The 19,847-nt window shown below is 38.4% G+C and overlaps 1 protein-coding gene and 2 long non-coding RNA genes across 5 annotated transcripts; 2 read left to right on the forward strand and 1 right to left on the reverse strand.

Annotated features, from left to right (window-relative positions):
- The first annotated feature begins 851 nt into the window (after positions 1 to 851).
- Positions 852 to 4,611, forward strand: LOC107764292 (uncharacterized). Its single transcript, XM_016582848.2, has 3 exons — positions 852 to 2,006; positions 2,237 to 2,898; positions 2,992 to 4,611. The coding sequence occupies exons 1-3, from the start codon at positions 898 to 900 to the stop codon at positions 4,008 to 4,010; spliced, it is 2,790 nt and encodes a 929-aa protein (XP_016438334.2). The 5' UTR covers positions 852 to 897; the 3' UTR covers positions 4,011 to 4,611.
- Positions 4,612 to 4,831: 220 nt separating this feature from the next.
- LOC142163592 (uncharacterized) lies at positions 4,832 to 6,760 on the forward strand. The gene is made up of 2 exons (XR_012694542.1): positions 4,832 to 5,588; positions 6,482 to 6,760. It is a non-coding gene; the product is annotated as an uncharacterized LOC142163592 (long non-coding RNA).
- A 6,871-nt stretch (positions 6,761 to 13,631) lies between these two features.
- LOC107764324 (uncharacterized) lies at positions 13,632 to 17,277 on the reverse strand. Of its 3 annotated transcripts, none has more exons than XR_012694155.1 (5): positions 16,881 to 17,277; positions 14,910 to 16,648; positions 14,694 to 14,789; positions 14,296 to 14,370; positions 13,632 to 13,844 (listed from the first exon to the last, which is right to left on the reverse strand). It is a non-coding gene; the product is annotated as an uncharacterized LOC107764324 (long non-coding RNA). The 3 variants fall into 3 exon arrangements; XR_012694154.1 differs by lacking the exon at positions 14,296 to 14,370 and having other exon boundaries at positions 14,910 to 15,446; positions 16,564 to 16,648; positions 16,881 to 17,258; XR_012694153.1 differs by lacking the exon at positions 14,296 to 14,370 and having other exon boundaries at positions 16,881 to 17,271.
- Between the last annotated feature and the right edge of the window lie 2,570 nt (positions 17,278 to 19,847).

Here is a 19,847-nt window from a genome sequence, read left to right on the forward strand (position 1 = left end):
GTTCATGTACTCGATCAACACAAATTATGGTAAAGTCAACCCTTAACCAACCCATTATTCCATGCATAAATATCTTCGTACTCAATCTTTTGTGGTGCATTTGGTGTAATCTTGAGGCTGTGTTTTAACTTAATTTGCTTAAGAAGAAAAGTGACATCTTTGTCACCATTTGTTTCAGACATTCTTGGTTTCTTTATTTTCAAGGTAATATATACTAGTATTCTACCTAGTACTCTTTTGCATATTGCGTAACTTTAAATTACATTTATTAAGTGAAAATGGAATCTTTGGTATTCTGGTTTCTCCTATTCTTGGAATTTGGGTTTGATAATGTGAGATTCGGAATTGTTTTAATATTTGCAAATAAGGAAATATGGATCTTTGATTATTCTGGAAGAGAATTTGTCTCGTCATGGTGTTTTTAAGATAAATGTTTTCAAGTGGTATCTTATATTTTCAGTATTTTAAATGGCTCCACATTTTTAATTTCCTGTAAATACTTATTTTTGGTTTTCTTGTCCATTCTATTTATAATAATGGTAGCCTTTTTTCTAATAAGTTTAATGGATTTTCACTTTTAATCTGTGATAATATAAACCTCAAAGTTCTATATATATATATATATATATATATATATATATATATATATATATATATATATATATATATATTACTATTTTATGCCAAATATAGAGAGTTAATCCCATGTGATCCTTTAGCTGCATTTCTTATGGCATCCTTCAACTCCACTTTATATGGGTATGCTACTATTCTTGCCCAACATCCTATATATGCAATAGCCTCCCCCTCTCCCCTCGATCTTCAAATAAGCCTACAAACTGTGTGTATTTTCTTTTGAAGATTTGTTCTTTACTTTATAGGGATAATCCACTCTGAATGCGATTAGCTAGGAATGCTGATATGAGAAGTGGCGATTCTTTAGATGGAATGGTGAGTGAATCTATGGGAGGAAAGGCTAAAATGAGACAACAAAAAACCAGTCGCACAAGGCTTGTTACTGTTTTAACTTGTTTACAATTCTCATTTGCTGTCTATGCTACATTTCTTCTATATTACATGTCCCCCTCTCTAGATTTAAGGACTAAGCCAGACTTCAGTTGGACTACGCGAATCGCTCAGCAGTGGAAGCAATTATTTATAATCCCTCCCCACGTCGTTACTCGCTATAATCAGGAAGCTAATTCAGTTGTTAGAGCTGAAACTCAACCAATTACTCCCTCTGAAGTCTGTGAGCATGACAAGATTGATTTTATACAGAAGAAGTCGACCGATGCTGTCACGATCAAGTTGAAGACACAACTTTATCAACAAGTGCTAGATTTTCAAAGCAAGTCATTTGGTGCTGAGACTCTTTCTGAGCTAATGTCAATGAAATCCAACTGGGATTTGCGCGGTCCAACCAAGCCAAAAATTACAGTAATCTTGAATCATTTCAAGAGGAAAACACTTTGTGCGCAGCTTGATTCTTTGCTACGCCAGACTCTCCCATTTCATCATGTTTGGGTACTTTCATTTGGAAGTCCAAATCAGCAATCATTAAAGAATATTGTGGACAGATATAATGACTCAAGAATAAGCCTTATCAGTTCAAGATATGATTTCAAGTACTATGGAAGATTCCAATTGGCTTTACAAACAGAAGCTGACCTTGTATATATCCTAGATGATGACATGATTCCAGGGAAGAAGATGCTGCAAATTCTAGCACATGTTGCTGGAACAGATAAGTACAAGAATTCTGTTTTGGGGAGCATTGGTAGGATTTTGCCTTTTAGACAGAAGGATTCTAGTTTTCCAAGCTACAGGAAGTTTCGATCGAAAGAAGCAGGGCTTTATTTGCCTGATCCTGCTTATAATATTATTGTGGACAAAATTGTTCAGGTGGATTTCCTCTCTAGTTCTTGGTTTATGTCTGCTGAACTTGTCAAGACACTTTTCATTGAGACACCATTCACTTTCATGACAGGGGAAGACTTGCACTTAAGGTATGTACTTTAACAGATTCTAATTTATTTTTTCCAAAAAAAAATTACGTACGCCTTTCACAAAGTTCATTTGATCTGTTTAACTAAGGGAGGGATAATACAGTTTTGTGAGTTAGTCATGTGTTATATAGTATATTGCACAACTTTGTTTCTATATGAATATAAAATATGTCAACTTTGTTTCATATGTTATTTCTAATGACTTCAATTTCCTGGGGAAAAAAATGCAGCTATCAGCTTCAGAAGTACAGAAATGCTGGTTCATTTGTGCTACCAGTAGATCCAAATGATAAAGAAACTTGGGGTGACAGTGAGCATAGACTTGCCTACGTATCTGAAACAACTGTAATTTTCAAGGACGTTGTTCAAGTCCGAGATGATCAATGGTGGAGAGCACTTTCTACCGGTTATGTGACACAATGGGCAGCGATGTATCCTGAAAAAATCGATGCACTCTTCTATGCCCACTCTGTCGATGAAGTTAAAGCTCTTGCGCCTCTTCTTGAAAAGTTCAGATCAACTGTTGGAAAGAAGGCATATATTGTTGTCTCGGGAGGCAATTTTTGCACTTGTGAAGATGCTGCTACAGCTTTGAAATGGCCTAAGGCAGTCTGCAAAGAAAGAAGATTCAAGATTATGGATATAGGAGTTGGTGCATTATCAGGAATTTCAAATTTAGAGGTGCCTGTTGTTCAAGCAGTGTACGTTAGCATGAAAGGACTTATCAAAATTCATAATCCTAGCCTGGTGATAACAGTAGCTGATGCTAACTCTAATGTGAAGAAAGCTCTAAATATGGCTAATACTAACAGTTCAATGCTCGTTCTTCTACCTAAATCATCGGTGCCAAAGGTTCTATGGATGGCTGATCTTCGTTCCACAGCATTGCCAAGTAAGAAATTATTGTGATTTTACGCCTAATATTTCCATTTCCTTTTGTCAACAGCTGATCTGAGATTTTTGACCAATGCATTTGTTACTTCAGATTGGAATAGGATGAGGATTTCTGTAAATATAATCACACAGAACAGAGCTAATTCACTAGCAAGGCTTCTCAAATCTCTCAGTGAAGCACACTATATTGGTGATGAAGTTTCTATTACTTTCAACATGGATAGTAAGGTGGATGAGGCAACTATAAAGCTTGTCAACACATTTAATTGGCCTCATGGATCCAAAATTATTCGAAGGAGAATCATCCAAGGAGGCCTCATTCGAGCTGTGAGCGAGAGTTGGTACCCCTCCTCGGATGATGATTTTGGACTCTTACTTGAAGATGACATTGAAGTATCCCCTTACTATTACCTTTGGATTAAATATGCTCTCTTGACCTACCACTATGACCCTGAAATATCACTTCCTGAGCTTTCGGCGATCTCTCTTTATACTCCAAGATTGGTGGAAGTGGTAAAAGAAAGGCCTAAATGGAATGCAACAGATTTCTTCAAGCACATTCATCCTAACACACCTTATCTCCACCAACTGCCTTGCAGTTGGGGTGCAGCTTTCTTTCCAAAACAATGGCGGGAATTCTACGTTTACATGAACATGAGATTCACAGAAGATGCCAAGCAAAATCCTGTTCAAATCCCAAGATCAAGAACAAATGGTTGGCAAGCTTCTTGGAAGAAATTTTTAATAGATATGATGTACTTAAGAGGGTATGTCACACTTTATCCGAACTTTCCAAATCAAACGAGCTTTTCAACCAATCATATGGAACCAGGAGCTCATATCGCTGCTAAGGAAAATGTGATTAAGCATAACAAGGTTGATTTTGAGGTGCCATTGCTGAAGGAAGACTTCAGAAGCTTTCTGCCAAATGGGAAAATGCCTACAGCTTCAAAATTGCCTTCATTAAACCTCTTCAATCAGCCTGTTTCTCTCAAGGGCTTAAAGGCGGCTGGAGCAAAACTGGGGCAAGATATTCTTAAATGCAATCCAACAGAGGTAGTAGCAGTTAACCATGAGACAGGTCTACCTTCAAATTGTGCAAGATTCTGAGAATTCCTCATTTTATCTTATTCATATTTATTTTTTTCTTCCACTCACGAAATTATATTCATCGTGTTGCATCACTTAGTGGAAGTGATAGTGAGGGATTGGGGGGAGAGCTAGTTGAACCGCTGATTAATAATCCTAATTCCACGTTTAAGGAAGGAGAATAAGGATTTCTTGATGACAGAACTGAGACTTGTATAGTGTTACGCCCCGCAATATTACGTCGATATTACGTTCGGCAGTATTATATTACGACAATGTTATGCCGGCAATATTACATTACGTTGATGTTACGCTTCGCAGTAATAAGTTACAACGATGTTGCACCCTGTAGTAATGTACGTTGAATTTGTCGTAAAGTAATTGACATCAGTCCAAGGAAAATATTATTTGGGGACTATAAGAATTATAAGTGATTAGTAAATTCATGAAGGTGAAAGGGGGAGCAAGTCTAAGAAAACGAATTTTGTCAAAGTTTGGCATTTTGGGATAAAATACGGCCCGAGCTAAAATACCCGTCATTTATGGACTAGTGTCATACAAGGTACTACATGACCATGATAGTAAGGTGTATAAGGTATGTGTAAAGAAAGAAGTATTTTAAGTAAGTGAAAATAATTCTCAATTATGCGGGTAATTGGTTGATTACCGGGTAACACGACATTACCCAGTTAACTAATAAGTGGACAATTTTTTTGGATAAAGATTACACTTTTCCACCCTATCCCACGTGGCAGCAAGCCACTAAACTAAACAAATGACTCGCAGTCCCTTTTAATTAGGTGGCAATCTTTGGCTTTCTGGACCGAGTAAAATAAGAGGCCTTTTATGTTCTTTGTTGCTAATCATCTTGGCAGTTCTGCACTTTTTTTTTGTGCAATTATATAAATATAAAGAGGCTGACACCAAATTTTGATTCTAGACCGTCCATCTGCCATGCTTTTATTTGATGCAATTGCATTGTACCATAGATTCACTTGGTTCCTAACTTTATCTTTAGTTTGATTCAGAGATAAGACTAGTTCAAGGTTATATTATTGATAGCGTGACGAGAAGCGTGTTTTACCTCCTAGCCATTATTTGTGAACCAAATTATTCTTGAGAGCTAGAAAAAGAATACTTAGTTTATGTTGAGGATCCAAAGGGTGTAGAATTTCAAGAGACAATTCCAACAAAAGTTGAGCAAAATGCAGTAGCTAATTTGGATCTTGAGCAAATTAAAGTGTCAGCTGCTTGTGCTGGCAGTCCTACTGCTAATAGCGATTAGCCCAAGTTTGCAGACTCGACTAAGAAATGAAAAAAGGTGAAAATGTCTATTTTCCGATCACCAAAGTTTGTGCTGGCCTGGATTAATATGTAACAAATTTTACTACAACATAGCTCTCCCAAAAGTCCATATTGCTATCAAAAGTTTTAATGCTGAAGTAGTTGATGAGGCACGGAATCATGTCCCTCTTTATGAGATGTATTTCCACCACTGGCTTGTTGTAAGATATTATCAACGAAAAGGTGTTAAGGTGTCAAAGTACCATGGCGATCTGAGGTTCCAAAAATCTGATTTTATTATAGCAAGTAACTCAGGTATGTTAAGGCTATCCCTTCTTTCTTTTTGCATGATCCATACGATATGAACAAAACGTGCAAATACACAAATTCCATAAGTGACTCTACTCATAGAAGTAATAGAAATATCTATGTTATTTAATTTCCATGTGTCATAATATTTTATCATCTGTTCATGGGTCTCAGAAAAATACGAAAGTTGAAAAGATGTTACTTTATGATATTGCTCAAGAGGCAAAATGGTCTTATGACATTCCGAATGATTTTATTGACGTACTTTTCATGCATTGCATTCATGTGCATTGACCCATGACCAGATGGCATTATATACGCATATATATGTAAATATATGTATATGGAATACGGGAAAAGGTTATGGCGTTATATACGCACCACCACCTGATCAGCTGGTATATGATGATGATGTTGCCCACAGTGGCTGAAATATGATTCAAACGGCGTTATATACGCATATATGGGTATGTATTCAAATGGCGTTATATACGCATATATATGTATGTATTCAAACGGCGTTATATACGCGTATATATGTATGTATATATATGTATATGGGATATGGGAAAGGTTATGGCGTTATATACGCACCACCACCTGATCAGCTGGTATACGATGATGATTTTGCCCACAGTGGCCGATATGATATGATGGGATGCCCTCAGAGGCTGATGATATTATGAAATATGTATCTATGCACGACATGACATTCATACGCATATGCATGACGTTAAAGTAATTTATAATTTACAAAGTTATTCAGACTTACAGGTTGAGTCATGTACTCTATATGTCTTCCACATCTCTCATGTATTTACTTATGTGCCTTACATACTCAGTACATTATTTGTACTGACGTCCCTTTTGCCTGGGGACACTGCGTTTCATGCCCGCAGGTCCCGATAGACAGGTCGAGAGCCCTCCAAGTAGGCTATCAGCTCAGCGAAAGATGTTGGTGCGCTCCATTTGCTTCGGAGTTGCTCGTTTGGTTAGTATTATTTAGACGTGTATTGTTTAGCGTGGCGGGACTCTGTCCCGACCTTTATGGCATTTATGTATTCTTAGAGGCTTGTAGACATATGTCGTGTACGTGAAAGATTGTATGGCCTTGTCGGCCTATGTCTTGAGTTTATAAATGATTATGTTGACTTATTAGGCTTGTATTTCACGTGGTATATGATGATGTGATAAGAAAGATACATTACGTTGGTGCTCGGTTGAGTAAGGTGTCGGGTGCCCGTCACGGCCCATCGGTTTGGGTCGTGACATATAGTTACCCTTTGCAGCCAAAAGTGGCTATTTGCACCCTCATCCTCTTTTCTATCTGCCTACATATATATCTTTTATCGTTTTGGTAACTTAATATTTGTACATGACACATATGAATGGATGGAGTTTCTTAGCTCCCTACAGAGATAAATAGGTACCTCTCTATTTGTACTTTTATATATAGTGCATACCACTCATTTGGTTCTGGGAAGTGGATAAAACTTCTGTATACGGGTGAAACCGGGGGTAACATATACCCCGATTTTCCGGTGTATCAAACGAAGCGAAGACATGACTCCATAGGATCGGAATCGAAGCCTGGGACTTCTCGTATTAAGGCCCGAACGGGGTGCTCACCACCGGGCCTGTCAAGACAACACCTCCCAAACTCTGAACGAGCTCCGAGACCTCGGAAAGCATTACAAATGGTTGCACACGACTAATGGAGGACCATGATATTCGCACCCAACTGGATATACGACGCGGATCTCGCCCGATGTCGGTATCATATCAGTGATTGATGTACAAGGAGGATTTTTACCTTATTTAGAATTGTACTAGGGGTAAAATTATCCGTTTTAAGGGTCAACAGTTTGGCGCTCATCGTGGGGCTAAGAATAATAGTGGTGGTTCGGTATAAATCTCCATAACACACTCTATTTTACACAAATTCTTTAAGGTCTCAATTTCGGTCAGCTTAAAAATGTCAATTTCTCAGTCCGCTCACTTGAACATTCAGGATGGGTCTGGCCGAAAACAACAATCTAGTGCCTAGTAACGAGGTACCTGCTGCTGATCCCAACGGGGTTCCAGTCATAGACCCAGTCGATGCTAACTCATAGGTGGCCATCGACGCCAACCTACCTACGACCCCGAGAACAGTGTTCACGGGGAGCCCGACCAACGACTCAAGGAGCACCTGAAGGCGAAGGCGACGTGGTCAGTCTGCGATTGATCTTTGAAATGTTGGAGGCTCAACAGGCAGCGATAGCACAACTACAAAATCAGAGTCACACCCATAGTAGGGTGGAGCCCGAACCATCCCAGGAAGACACTAGAAGGAATGAGCATATCACTGAAAGGGCGGGTGAACCTGAGTCCGGTGTCAGACCTAAAGTAATGAAAATGCTTGAAGCATTAACAAAACGGGTGGAATCAGGTGGAAAAAAAATTGACGCAAACGACAAAAAGGTGGAAACATACAATTCCCTGGTCGATCAAATCCCAGGAGTGCGCCCAATATTGAAAGGCCTGGATTCCAAGAAATTTGTTCAAAAGCCTTTTCCTCCGAGCGCGGCACCGAAGCTAATCCCGAAGAGGTTTCGTATGCCCGATATTCCAAAATATAATGGAACCACATATCCAAATGAGCATGTGACCTCCTACACATGTGCCATCAAAGGTAACGACTTGGAAGATGACGAAATCGAGTCAGTATTATTAAAAAAGTTTGGGGAAACTCTGTCAAAAGGAGCAATGATGTGGTACCACAACTTGCCCCTAAATTCCATTGATTCGTTCGCTATGCTCGCGGATGCTTTTGTAAAGGCTCATGTCGGGGCCATCAAGGTCGAAACCAAAAAATTGGATCTTTTCAAGGTTAAGCAAAGGGACAACGAGATGCTTAAGGAGTTCGTGTCAAGATTTCAAATGGAACGGATGGACTTACCTCTGCTTGCGGAAGATTGGGCCGTTCAGGCATTCACTCAGGTACTCAACCCCGAAGCTCCTTGGCTTCGCAGCAGCTGAAAAAAAATTTGGTAGAGTACCCGGTAGTAACTTGGGCCGACGTCCACAACAGGTACCAATCAAAAATCAAAGTCGAGGACGACCAACTCGAAGCACCTTTCGGGTCCGTTCATCCCATAAGAACTGACGACAGACCTAATAGAGTCGTTGATCATAAATCAAGGCCGGTCCGAGATCGATACCAACCATATAGTGCAGATTGAAAGGGAAATAGGTCTGGGTGCAACTCTACAATGAACGAAAAGAGAAGCGATCGAGGGCCCAATAACCGAGGCATAATGAGCAAAAATGGTTTCGACAGGCCGCTCGGGGGAATGGAAGCTCCAAGATTGTCAGAGTATAACTTCAGCATTGATGCAGCAAGTATCGTATCAGCCACTGGATGCATCAAGGAGACCAAGTGGCCTCAACCATTACAATCTGACCCTACCCAGAGAGATCATAACTAGATGAGTAAGTATCATGGCACTCATGGCCACAGGACCGAGTGCCATATGTGTCGTGACCTCTTATCCACTGAGAAAGATCATGCACAATCATAAGCACGAGCTCTCGGGATAGTTGGCCAAATGGGTCGTCGAAATAAGCGGATACGATATTGAGTATCGGCCCTGAATCGCCATAAAATCTTAAATTTTGGCCGACTTCGTGGCCGACTTTATGCCGACCTTAGTGCCCAAAGTTGAAAGAGAATAATTGTTAGACTTGGGGACTTCCTTGAGAATTTGGACCCTTTTTACAGATGGTGCCTCGAACGCAAAGGGGTCCGGGCTCGGCATCGTGCTAAAGCCTCCTACGGGGAACGTAGTTAAGCAATCTATTAGAACTATGAAATTGACTAACAATGAGGCCGAGTATGAGGCCATGATTGCAGGTCTCGAATTGGCTAAGAGCCTTGGGGCCGAGGTGGTCGAAGCTAAGTGTGTTCCCTCCTCGTGGTAAATCAAGTCAATGGAACGTTCGAAGTAAAAGAGGAACGAATGTGAAGGTATTTAGACAAGTTACAGGTAATACTGCATCAATTCAAGGAATGGACCCTATAACACGTACCCCGAGATCAAAACAGCGAGACTACTGCTCTGGCTAACTAGGGGTCATCAGTTGATGATGATGAATTCAGTTCGGGAACAGTCATACAACTCATGAAGTCAATGATAGAAGAGGGCCATGCCAAAGTAAACTTAACAAGTTTGACCTGGGATTGGAGGAACAAGTACATAGACTACTTGAAAACTGGGAAGCTGCCCTTGGATCCTAGAGAATAGAGAGTCCTGCGTATCAAGGCTGTCAGATTTAGCTTGGTCGAAGGGACACTATTCAAAAGAGCATTCGATGGCATGTTAGCTAGATTCTTGGGGCTGGGATATACCGAGTACGCCCTGGAGAAGTTCACGAAAGCACTTGTAGAAACCATTCGGGGGCAGAATATTTAGTTCGAAGATTAATCAGGGCTGACTATTATTGGATCGAAATGGAGAAGGATGCGAAGGACTTTGTACAAAAATTCAACAGCTTCCAGAGACACGTACCGATGATCCATCAACCGGGAGAGCTACTACACTCGGTCCTGTCCCCGTGGCCATTTATGAAATAGAGGATGGACATCGTTGGTCCCCTGACATGGACACCCGATAAAGCTCAATTCATACTATTCATGACTGACTATTTCTCCAAATGGGTCAAGGCTCAAGCATTCGAAAAGGTTCGGGAGAAAGAAGTCATTGACTTCATCTGGGACCACATAGTATGTCGATTTGAGATACTGGCCGAAGTCATGTGCGATAATAGGAGGCAATTCATCGGCAGCAAGGTAAACAAATTCTTCGAAGATCACAAGACTAAAAAGATACTATCAACACCTTATCATCCTAGTGGGAACAGATAGACGGAGTCAACAAACAAGACCATACTTCAAAACCTAAAAAGAGGTTGACCGATGCCAAAGGGGAATGGAAGGAAATCTTGTTTGAAGTCCTATGGGCATATCGTACAACCTCGAAGTCTAGTACCGGGGCCACTCCATTTTTGTTGGTCTATAGGGATGAGGCCTTGATACTAGTTGAGGTAGGAGAACCGAGCCTCAGGTTCCAATATGCGACCGAAGAGTCAAATGGTAAGGCTATAATTACGAGCCTGGAACTATTGGATGAAAGGTGTGAGGCAGCTTTAGTCCAGTTGGCCACTTAAAAACAACATATAGAGAGATACTACAACCGAAGAGCCAACCTCAACATTTCAATATTAGGGAGAGTCATCGAAATTACCGATAAAGGCTCATACAAACTCGAAGCGGGAAACAGTATGCAACTACCGAATTACTGGAACGTGACGCACTTAAAGTGGTACTATTGCTAAGGTATGATCTTAAATACTCTTTAATCATGTTACGAATCAGACTAACACTTGCAGGCAACGGCCAAGGATGGATGTGGCTATTAGGTCTGAAAACACGCATTGCACTCTTTTTCCCTTGAACCAATTTTGTCCCAAAATAGGTTTTTCGGCAAGATTTTTAATGAGGCAACAGCAAAAGTGCTAACTTAGATTCGAAGGTCGGTCTCAAATCGGAGTCAATGGGCGTTCATTCCACATCAACAGTATCTGAGCCTTCTCAAGCTCGACCTCGAATACTGGGGGCCATTACCCTCGGATTAAGGTTTTTAGCAAGGAAAAAAGAAAACCTTATATGCTAGAAGCTAAGGCTCGGTGGTTAGGATTCATTGTAAGGGCCAAACGGTCGTATGAACCGTGCCTAAATAGTCCACTTTAGCCATGATACAAGCTTTTATGCATTTTTGATCATGTACATTACACACAGAAATAAAAGGAGGTTCCGTCTTGCTATTACACATTTTCTTGCCTCTTAAATACTGAATCCTAAAAGCTCATGGGCTACCCCCACTCGGGGACTATCGAGCCCAAGGGATACCCCTATTCGGGAATAACCTAGCCCAAGTGCCACCCCTACTCGGGGACAATCATCTGAAAAAAGTTTGAACTACTCGGGCTACTAAATCCCGGAGGCACCAAACCTATTAAGTGGTGCCTAAATAGTGAAGGCCATGGCCACTCTAAAAACGGATCGGAGACGTCCAAAGCTCATGATCATAAATTAAGGCCTTTATAAGAACTCGAAACCTGCTAAAAGGTTACCCTCGACAAAAACATCGTCTAAAATCACTTAAGTGTCTTGAAAAAACTTCCAGTCACACCGAGTTTTCAAAACCTCGAGCAAACAAAGTTGCATACAAGCCAGGCTCTACCTCTGAAAATCGAACGCTGTATGACTATATTTGATTCTATGCTGAGGCATTAGAAGAATTACAAGAATAGAAATTATGAAAAGACGCTGAAAAAGTAAAAACATGAAATTGCCAGAAAGGGAAAATTCTATATAAATTCCGGAATATACTTATAAAGGCCCAAGAGAAACGGCCTCAAAATAAAAATAAAAATGTACAAGGCAAAAACTAAAAAAGCGCTTAGGCATCCACGCCTAGTCTTCACCGGGGCTCGACTCAGAGCCATCGGAGTCTTTGGATCCCTCGGAGCCCTCGAAACCCTCAGAGCCTTCGGTACCGTCATAAAGCTTCTTCGCCTCGACCTTGGACCTTTTGGCTTCCTCGATCTCAGCCGACAGGTCAAAACCTCAAGCGTGGATCTCTTCAAAAGTCTCTCTTCGGGATAGTCGCTTCATATATTCAGCCTTTTCCTTCAGGCGAACCTCAGTTGCCTCCACACTGGCCTTGTATTGGGCTACCATTTCGTCAGCATCGACGGTGGTTGTATCCAACTTGGACTTCACTGCCTCGTATTCTCTACTGAGGGCATCCTGCTCTATGACAGTCGAGCTCAGTTGTGTTCGGAGGTCGTCATTCAGCTGAGACCAGTTATCAACTTTCTCCTTCGCCACTCGAAGTTGGACCTCTATCGATGCTAACTTCGCCTTAGTGATTTCCTTCTCCGAAGCCAGCAGGTCTATTTTTCTTTCCCACCTGTCAGCCATGGCTTGGACCTCGTTTATCTTGGCTTGGAGTTGGTCAAACCGGTCGATCTTCTATTGGACCTACGAGGTTGTGTTGTTAGCCACCATGACCAGATTCTCATTTTTAACATCAAAGACCTTTACCTTTTCGACTAGGTCAGCATGGTCCCGCTTTAGGGTCGAAGATTCCTTATGAACCCTGTCTAATTTGGGCGGAAGATCCTTGATGGCCCCGTCTTGTTGCTCATTAAGCTTGTACATATCATTCTTCCAAACCTACTCCTTGAGCTCAAACTCGAGGTGGTTTATTTCGGAGTGGTACCGGAGGAAGCTCTCATGGTGAAGCACCTAGGCTTCACCATGGAATTATTGTAAGTTCAGTTGCTGATGATCTCATCTATGAATGTGAGCAATATCCTCTGCTCAAGCCATGTGGGCATATTTAAGAGAGGCATATGGCGGTACAACTGTAACTCGCCTTAGACAGCTGACAATCAAGTTTGACACGTACAAAAAGCATCATGATCATAGTGTCAAGCAATATCTAAGGGTGATGTCACTACTAGAAAATAGACCTATTGCAACGGTTCCAAAACTGTTGCAATAGAGAGGAAACCGTTGCGACAGACATATTGTAACGGTTCATCGACCGTCCCCTCAGATCGCGTGCCAATAGCTCTATTGCAACAGTTCTGTGTAACGGTTTCCCAACCGTTGCCAAAGAAAGCTTGTTGCAACGGTTTTATAATCGTCGTCGTAGACGTGTCTGTTGCAACGGTCATTTAGTCAAATGGAACGGTTCAAAATCGTTGTAATATCGTTTTATGCAACGGTCATTGAGGCTATTGCAACGGTTTGTGGATGCAATAGCAACGGTTCAGGTTACATATTGCAACCATTATTAGGAGTTGTAACAATTTGCTATGTTATAGGGGTTTATCGCAACAGTTTATTGGGGCTATTGCAATGGTTTATTGAACTAAATATGTACATTTTTATTTAGTTGTTAATTATTTATCTAAATAAAAACTTATGCGCTAAAATGATATATAAATCACGATAGGATACTATTATTTATAATCAAAATTATCATTTAGAATATACAACGAGTAACATACAGAATTTCGCACATTAATTAGAAGTTCTAAAACAAATTAATCTAAAGTATCTAAACAAACTAATGTTTCATCAACAATCTCATATGACTCAATATCATCTTCACTGCTTCAATATACACATTAGCTTATTTGATCCACCTACAAATGATGAAAAAGAAATGTTAGAAAAAACTTTGAATGGTAAAAATAATCATTAAGTTTGAAATAATCAGCTAAATCTATCAAAAGTTGCAAATTATACCGCATAAGTCTACCTATTCAGAGCACTTTGTATAGGAATAATCATGCACTATGAATGGATCTCAGAAGGGGACTAAATATTCAGACATATACAAATTAAAGAATCAAAGTGACTAACTTCTTCAATGTCAAAATTATCTATAAGATATCTAGACCTTTGACCTTGTCTACTTTTCATAATAAGTCTTGTTGACTTATTCATGTTGATGTCAACAACTTATGCCTTATTTAATATAATTATAGTATGCTTCTATAATTATTCGTTGGATAAATACTGATGTTCAACCTGAAATAGCTTGTAGAAAGAAACATAATATGAATGGAATCTGTTAGTATAAGAAAGAATCACCTGAAAATAAAAAAATTTGGCAAGAAGCATTCGTGTAAACTGGATTTCTGTTTGGTGGGTGCTAATAAATTTGGCCTACAAATTATATTTCTATAAGACAGTCTGAATTGACAATTAAAAATGCCTTAAGAAGATGCAATTACACAATTCATGTAAGAGACAAACTACTGATCAAAAACATTAAGCAGTCCTTTTAAATTACATGCTGGAGCACAATAATTTTCAACCTTACTCTTATATGAAAATCATTGGAAAAGGGCCAAAGCATCAGGTGACAGAATGTTACATCCTTGTAAATTGAATTAGATGACACTTTACATAACCTTAAATTAATTGGCAAGTTGCATCAACACATTTCAAAGTCAAATTTATAACATACAATACTAGATAATTTTTACCAGTTCTCCATGAAACAACTCCAAAATATGATTTAATCTTGCTTGATGTCTCATGAGGAAAGAGTGCAGATGGTCTCTGTACAATTTCTTAGCAATCTGTGTAACACCGAAGAAGTGCATCACTTTCCAAAAATCCATTTTCAGTAAAATGGTAAGTATAAATTTCAAGCTAAAGCTACATCATTAGCTCTAATTAAGCAGTTAAGCAGAATTCACCTCAAAAGCAGCTAGATATTTTAACTTCAAATGAGTGCCAACCAATAGCTTTTACACATCGCCCTTACTATTCAGGACATAGCGAAACAGTGATTCCCCTCATCTTCTGTCTTTTCCAACATAGCAATAGACCAAAATGGATTTCACTCAACAGTTAAGCATGACAGAAAAGTATACTATCATAAAGTTGTGGTTTACCGGAAAATACATGAATTGCATGTAACTTTACTATTACTCCAACAAAGCTATTTATTCATTCTTCATACATCTTTAATAAACCTTTAGACAAATATTGTCTTTATGTAAAGATGGGAAAGTTTTAAGAAAGCTATTAAAAATAATTATTTGAGTGGTGATTGTAATCTTGTCTCAAGGTTTATAGGAGAGAGATCCATGTACAAACCAGTTGTTTGATCATTAAGGCCAATATTACCTCGTACATTGAGTTGATGTTCACTTTACCATTATCCAATTCCTAAGCAATAATTGGTACTTTCTTACCCGATAAAAGCAGAGAATATTGCCTCCAAGATTTCTCTATATCCAGCAATTCAAGACAACAAAGTTTAAGGCAAGTAGTAAAAGCGAAAAAGTCAAAAGGCAGCACTAAAATTACAAAAAAAAAATTAAGACGAGGAACAAACGAAGATAAGATTTACGAAAGGAAGGTTTAATTTGCCACAAATAGATTAACAGACAAGACTGTAGCATAAGATTCAATTCTACACATAATCATAAATAGAAGGCTAAGAAATTGATATCTTCTCAGTCTACAGCAGAAACCTGACAAGTAGAGAAACTTTTAATCTAATACTCATCTATAAGGATGCCAAACGAATTACTACAAGTGATGCATCTTAATGAAACTTAATTCAGTAAATGTAAACTATAAGTATATCCTTTACAATAATATATACTAGATGGTCTAATGATATGGAGCACCACGCAAGTTACTAATGCCTTCTGCTATATCCATCAGAAAGTTATCGATATGCCAACCAGAATTAGGGGGAACTTTTCATAACCAAATTGGTATCAACACACAACAAAGATAGTAACCGCAAAAAAATGCAACTTTTATGTAGAGTAGTTTAAATCAATCTTATAATGTAGTATTTCTAATTCAAAAGTGGTGTCTGTTGTATCGATGTTTTAATCTCAAAATCATATAATCCATTTTTCTTTAATGAACATTTTTTGCTTCATAAACATATATGTACCAAAATTAGAAGATGAAAAGAACTCTGTGTCAGTAAAAGAAAAATAAGAAGTGCATACCACAAATATGGGTCTAAATGTTCAACATACCATCAAAACATGGAAGAGCAACAACTTCCAGATATTTTTCTTGGCCAATACAGAAATAACACAATCAAGGCATCATTTTTAAATAGACATGAATTATAATATGAAAAACCTCTAACAGATCCCCACTTTTGATTAAATGCTTCAATCAAAAGCAAAATGATCGGCTCGATAATAAATTAATAAATAGAACAAGAAAAGAATGATACTAGAACAAACCCCCAAAATTCACATGTCAATAATATGAGACTTCGTTCAATTACACTACCATATATCTCAAAGTTTTTTGAAATGAAATCTGCTTATCTTCTGAAAAGAAAAAAATGCTATAACAAAAAATTATACTTACATCTTTCTTTTGTTCTCCCCGAGCTACCAGTTTCCAGTGTGAAAAGCTCTACCGCTGCGTAGATGGCTTTGGGAAGAAATATTTTCTGGCCAATAGGGGAAAATATCAAAAAATACTCACCATATACACCAACTATGAAAACCCTAGGCGGATAGCAAAAATCCTGCTCTAACGTACACTTTACCAAACCCTAATTTCCTAACATCCTCTTTTTTCTCTCACTCTCACACCGAACTCAGTACATTCTTCTTTAATCTTTGGAAGAAATATAAAATGATAAAAAAGATAATTTTGAAACCAAAAATAAAATTACTTGCCTGGATATAATCATATATGGACTATGAATTTGAAATCCTAAATCAATTAGCCTACCCTTTTCGCGGTGGCTATCGACCTCCACAGGTCTAAGAGAGCTCGATGATGCAGCCTTTAGATTGGTATATGCGTTCTTCAAATTTGAGATAGATATGGTCTTTAGATCTAAGTGTGCTAAAGCCTTATTGGGAGGTTGTTTCAATGTGTCTGAAGCTATATTAGAAATAAAATTAATAAAGTAAAATAGAAAATAAAAGAATCACTAAGCGGGATTATGAAAAGTAGGAAAAATAAAGAGGGAAACAATAGTCATTGCAATAGATAGTATATCCCATAAATCGTTGCCACAAAGGTATTTAACGTAATGGATACAATGACCGTTGCGATAAGCACTTCCTACTACAACGGTTCTTATGCTAGTGCAACGTTTTCATTGCAAAAGTGTGCCAATAGCACCAAGATCCTTATGCTACGGTTTTAATCGTTGCAATAGACCTCTATTGCAACGGTTCTATAACCGTTGCGACAAATATCATTGCCATAGGTCCAGTTTCCCGTAGTGTATCAAATATGATTGCTCAACTCAAAAGTGTTGGTCATGTTCTCTCTTATGAGCAGCAGGTTCAGGCAGTGATTCGGTCTCTTCCCAATAATTGGAAATATTTGAAGGTTAACTTGACCCACAATGATAGCAATCAAAACTTTTGTTGATGTTGCCCGTCATGTGGAGCTTGAAGATGAGCGACTTGGTGTTGCTAAAGCTGTACCTAGTGCCTTTGTGGCAGAATCAAGTGGTACAAAGAGATCAAGCTTCAATCGCAAGAGAAATTGAAAAAATGATAGAAATGGTAATGAGACCGGAGATGGATCCTCCAAGAAAAGAAACATGTTAAATTCCAAGAAAGGAAAACGATTTCACAAGAAGAAAGACAAGAGTAAGATGAAGTGCTACAATTGCCAAGTTCCAGGCCATTTTGCTCGTGAGTGCACTGAGCCGAAAAAGGTAGCATTTCAAAATGCATCTCTTAGTGCTATATATGTTCTAGCACTGTTTTACTAACTGAATCTTATCATGTATGGATTGTAGACTCAGGGGCCACCGACTATGTGAGCCGTGATAGAGAAGAGTTTATAGAGTTTCGTCGAGTTGCACCTAGATCACAGCATGTATATGTGGGAAATAATGCAAATCTTGAGTCAAAGGAATAGGCACTTGCATAATGGACATGCATGGTGGCCGATCTTTGATGTTGCATGACGTCTTATATGTTCTAGAAATTTGACGAAACTTAGTCTTTGTGTCTGTTCTTCTAGATTTAGATTTCTATTTGAACTTTAGTCGCAATGGTTTTAGAATTACCCTAGACAATGGTTTTTATGATTTTGGACATCGTTATGATGGTTTTATTGTATTAGATTATAATCCTTCTACGTATAACTACTATGTTGACAGTTGTGTTATGGCAAATTATTCTAGTAATAATGGTGTTGATGTTATTACATAATATGCAAGATTAGGTCACATAGGGCAGGATCCAATGAATATATTGGCTAAGGAAGGACATTTAGGTTCTTTCTCTAAAATTAAAATGCCACCCTGTGAAAATTATCTTGCCGAAAAAATTACACGTAAACTATTTGAAAAGGCTAAGAGAGCTAATTTTCTATTGCAATTAATCCATTCTAATATATGTAGTCCAATGAATGTGAGTGCTAGGTCTGTTGCTTTATATTTCATTATGTTCATTGACAATTTCACGTGCTTTGGTTATGTCTATTTGATTTCTCATAAATCTGAAGCACTAGAATGCTTTAAGAAATATTTGAATGATGTTGAGAATTAATTAGACAAAAGGATTAAGACCTTAAGAACCGATAGAGGGCGTGAATGTCTATTAAAAAAATTGAAGAATTATGCAACGAAAAAGGCATAACTAAACAGTTAACTACAACAAAATGGTGTAGCAGAAAGGAGGAATAGAACATTATTGGATATGATAAGGTCCATGCTGGCACAAGCAAATTTACCTATCTCCTTTTGGGGAGATTCGTTATTGACTGCAGCCTACATATTGAATAAAGTGCCTTTTAAATCAGTTTTTTTCACTCCTTATGAGCTTTGGACTGTTCATAAACCAAACTTAAATGATTTACGACCTTGGAGTTGTGCTGCATATGTAAAAGATTCTTTTAGCAAGTTTGGTAAATTAGGTCCAAAATGCAAGAAATGTATTTGTATAAGATATTCAGAACACTCCAAAAGGTATGTGTTCATTGTTGAATTAGAGGAAGAAAGTGTTACTGATATTGAATCACGAGATGTCACATTTCTGGAAAATAATTTTCCAAAGAAGGGCCAGGTAAAGAATAGAGAGTCTCTTTATGAAATGTAGAACTCAGATAGTCAGCAAGTATCTTTTGATATAGTTGATAATCAAATCGATCAAGATCTTGTCATTGATTCGAGTGGGAGTTCTCGATCCTAAAATCCTTCTGACGAATTTGAATTTCAACTACGAAATTGTACTAGGAAAAATATACCCAAATATACTTATGAGATTGAAGATTATGTTTTCTTGGTATCTCCCACCAAAATGGATGAGCCAAAGTTTGTGATTGAGGCTTTGTTAAGCCCTGAAAAGATGAGTGGATGAAAGCAATAAAAAAAGAATTAGAGTCCATGAAAACCATCAAAGTCTGGGATCTAGTTGAACTTCCGCCTGGGCGTAGAGCCATTGAGAGAAAATGGGTTCTCAAAGTTAAATGCAAAGCGGATGAGTCAATAGAAAGATACAAGGCATGATTGGTGGAAAAAGGCTTTACTCAAGAAGCTGGAATAGATTATGAGGAAATATTTTCACTAGTTGTGAAGTTTACCTTAATTCGCTTACTTTTGGCTATTGTTGCATGTTTGGATTTGGAATTACACCAAATGGACGTGAAGACAACTTTTCTCAATGGACAACAAA

Source organism: Nicotiana tabacum, chromosome 8 (genome assembly GCF_000715075.1).
Source record: "Nicotiana tabacum cultivar K326 chromosome 8, ASM71507v2, whole genome shotgun sequence".
NCBI classification, from domain to species: Eukaryota; Viridiplantae; Streptophyta; class Magnoliopsida; order Solanales; family Solanaceae; genus Nicotiana; species Nicotiana tabacum.

Coding starts and splice junctions, on each gene's coding strand:
- LOC107764292 (XM_016582848.2), top strand. CDS start 898: ATGCGATTAGCTAGGAATGCTGATATGAGAAGTGGCGATTCTTTAGAT. Junction 2,007..2,236: donor GGGGAAGACTTGCACTTAAG/GTATGTACTTTA, acceptor AAAAAAATGCAG/CTATCAGCTTCAGAAGTACA. Junction 2,899..2,991: donor TCGTTCCACAGCATTGCCAA/GTAAGAAATTAT, acceptor TTGTTACTTCAG/ATTGGAATAGGATGAGGATT.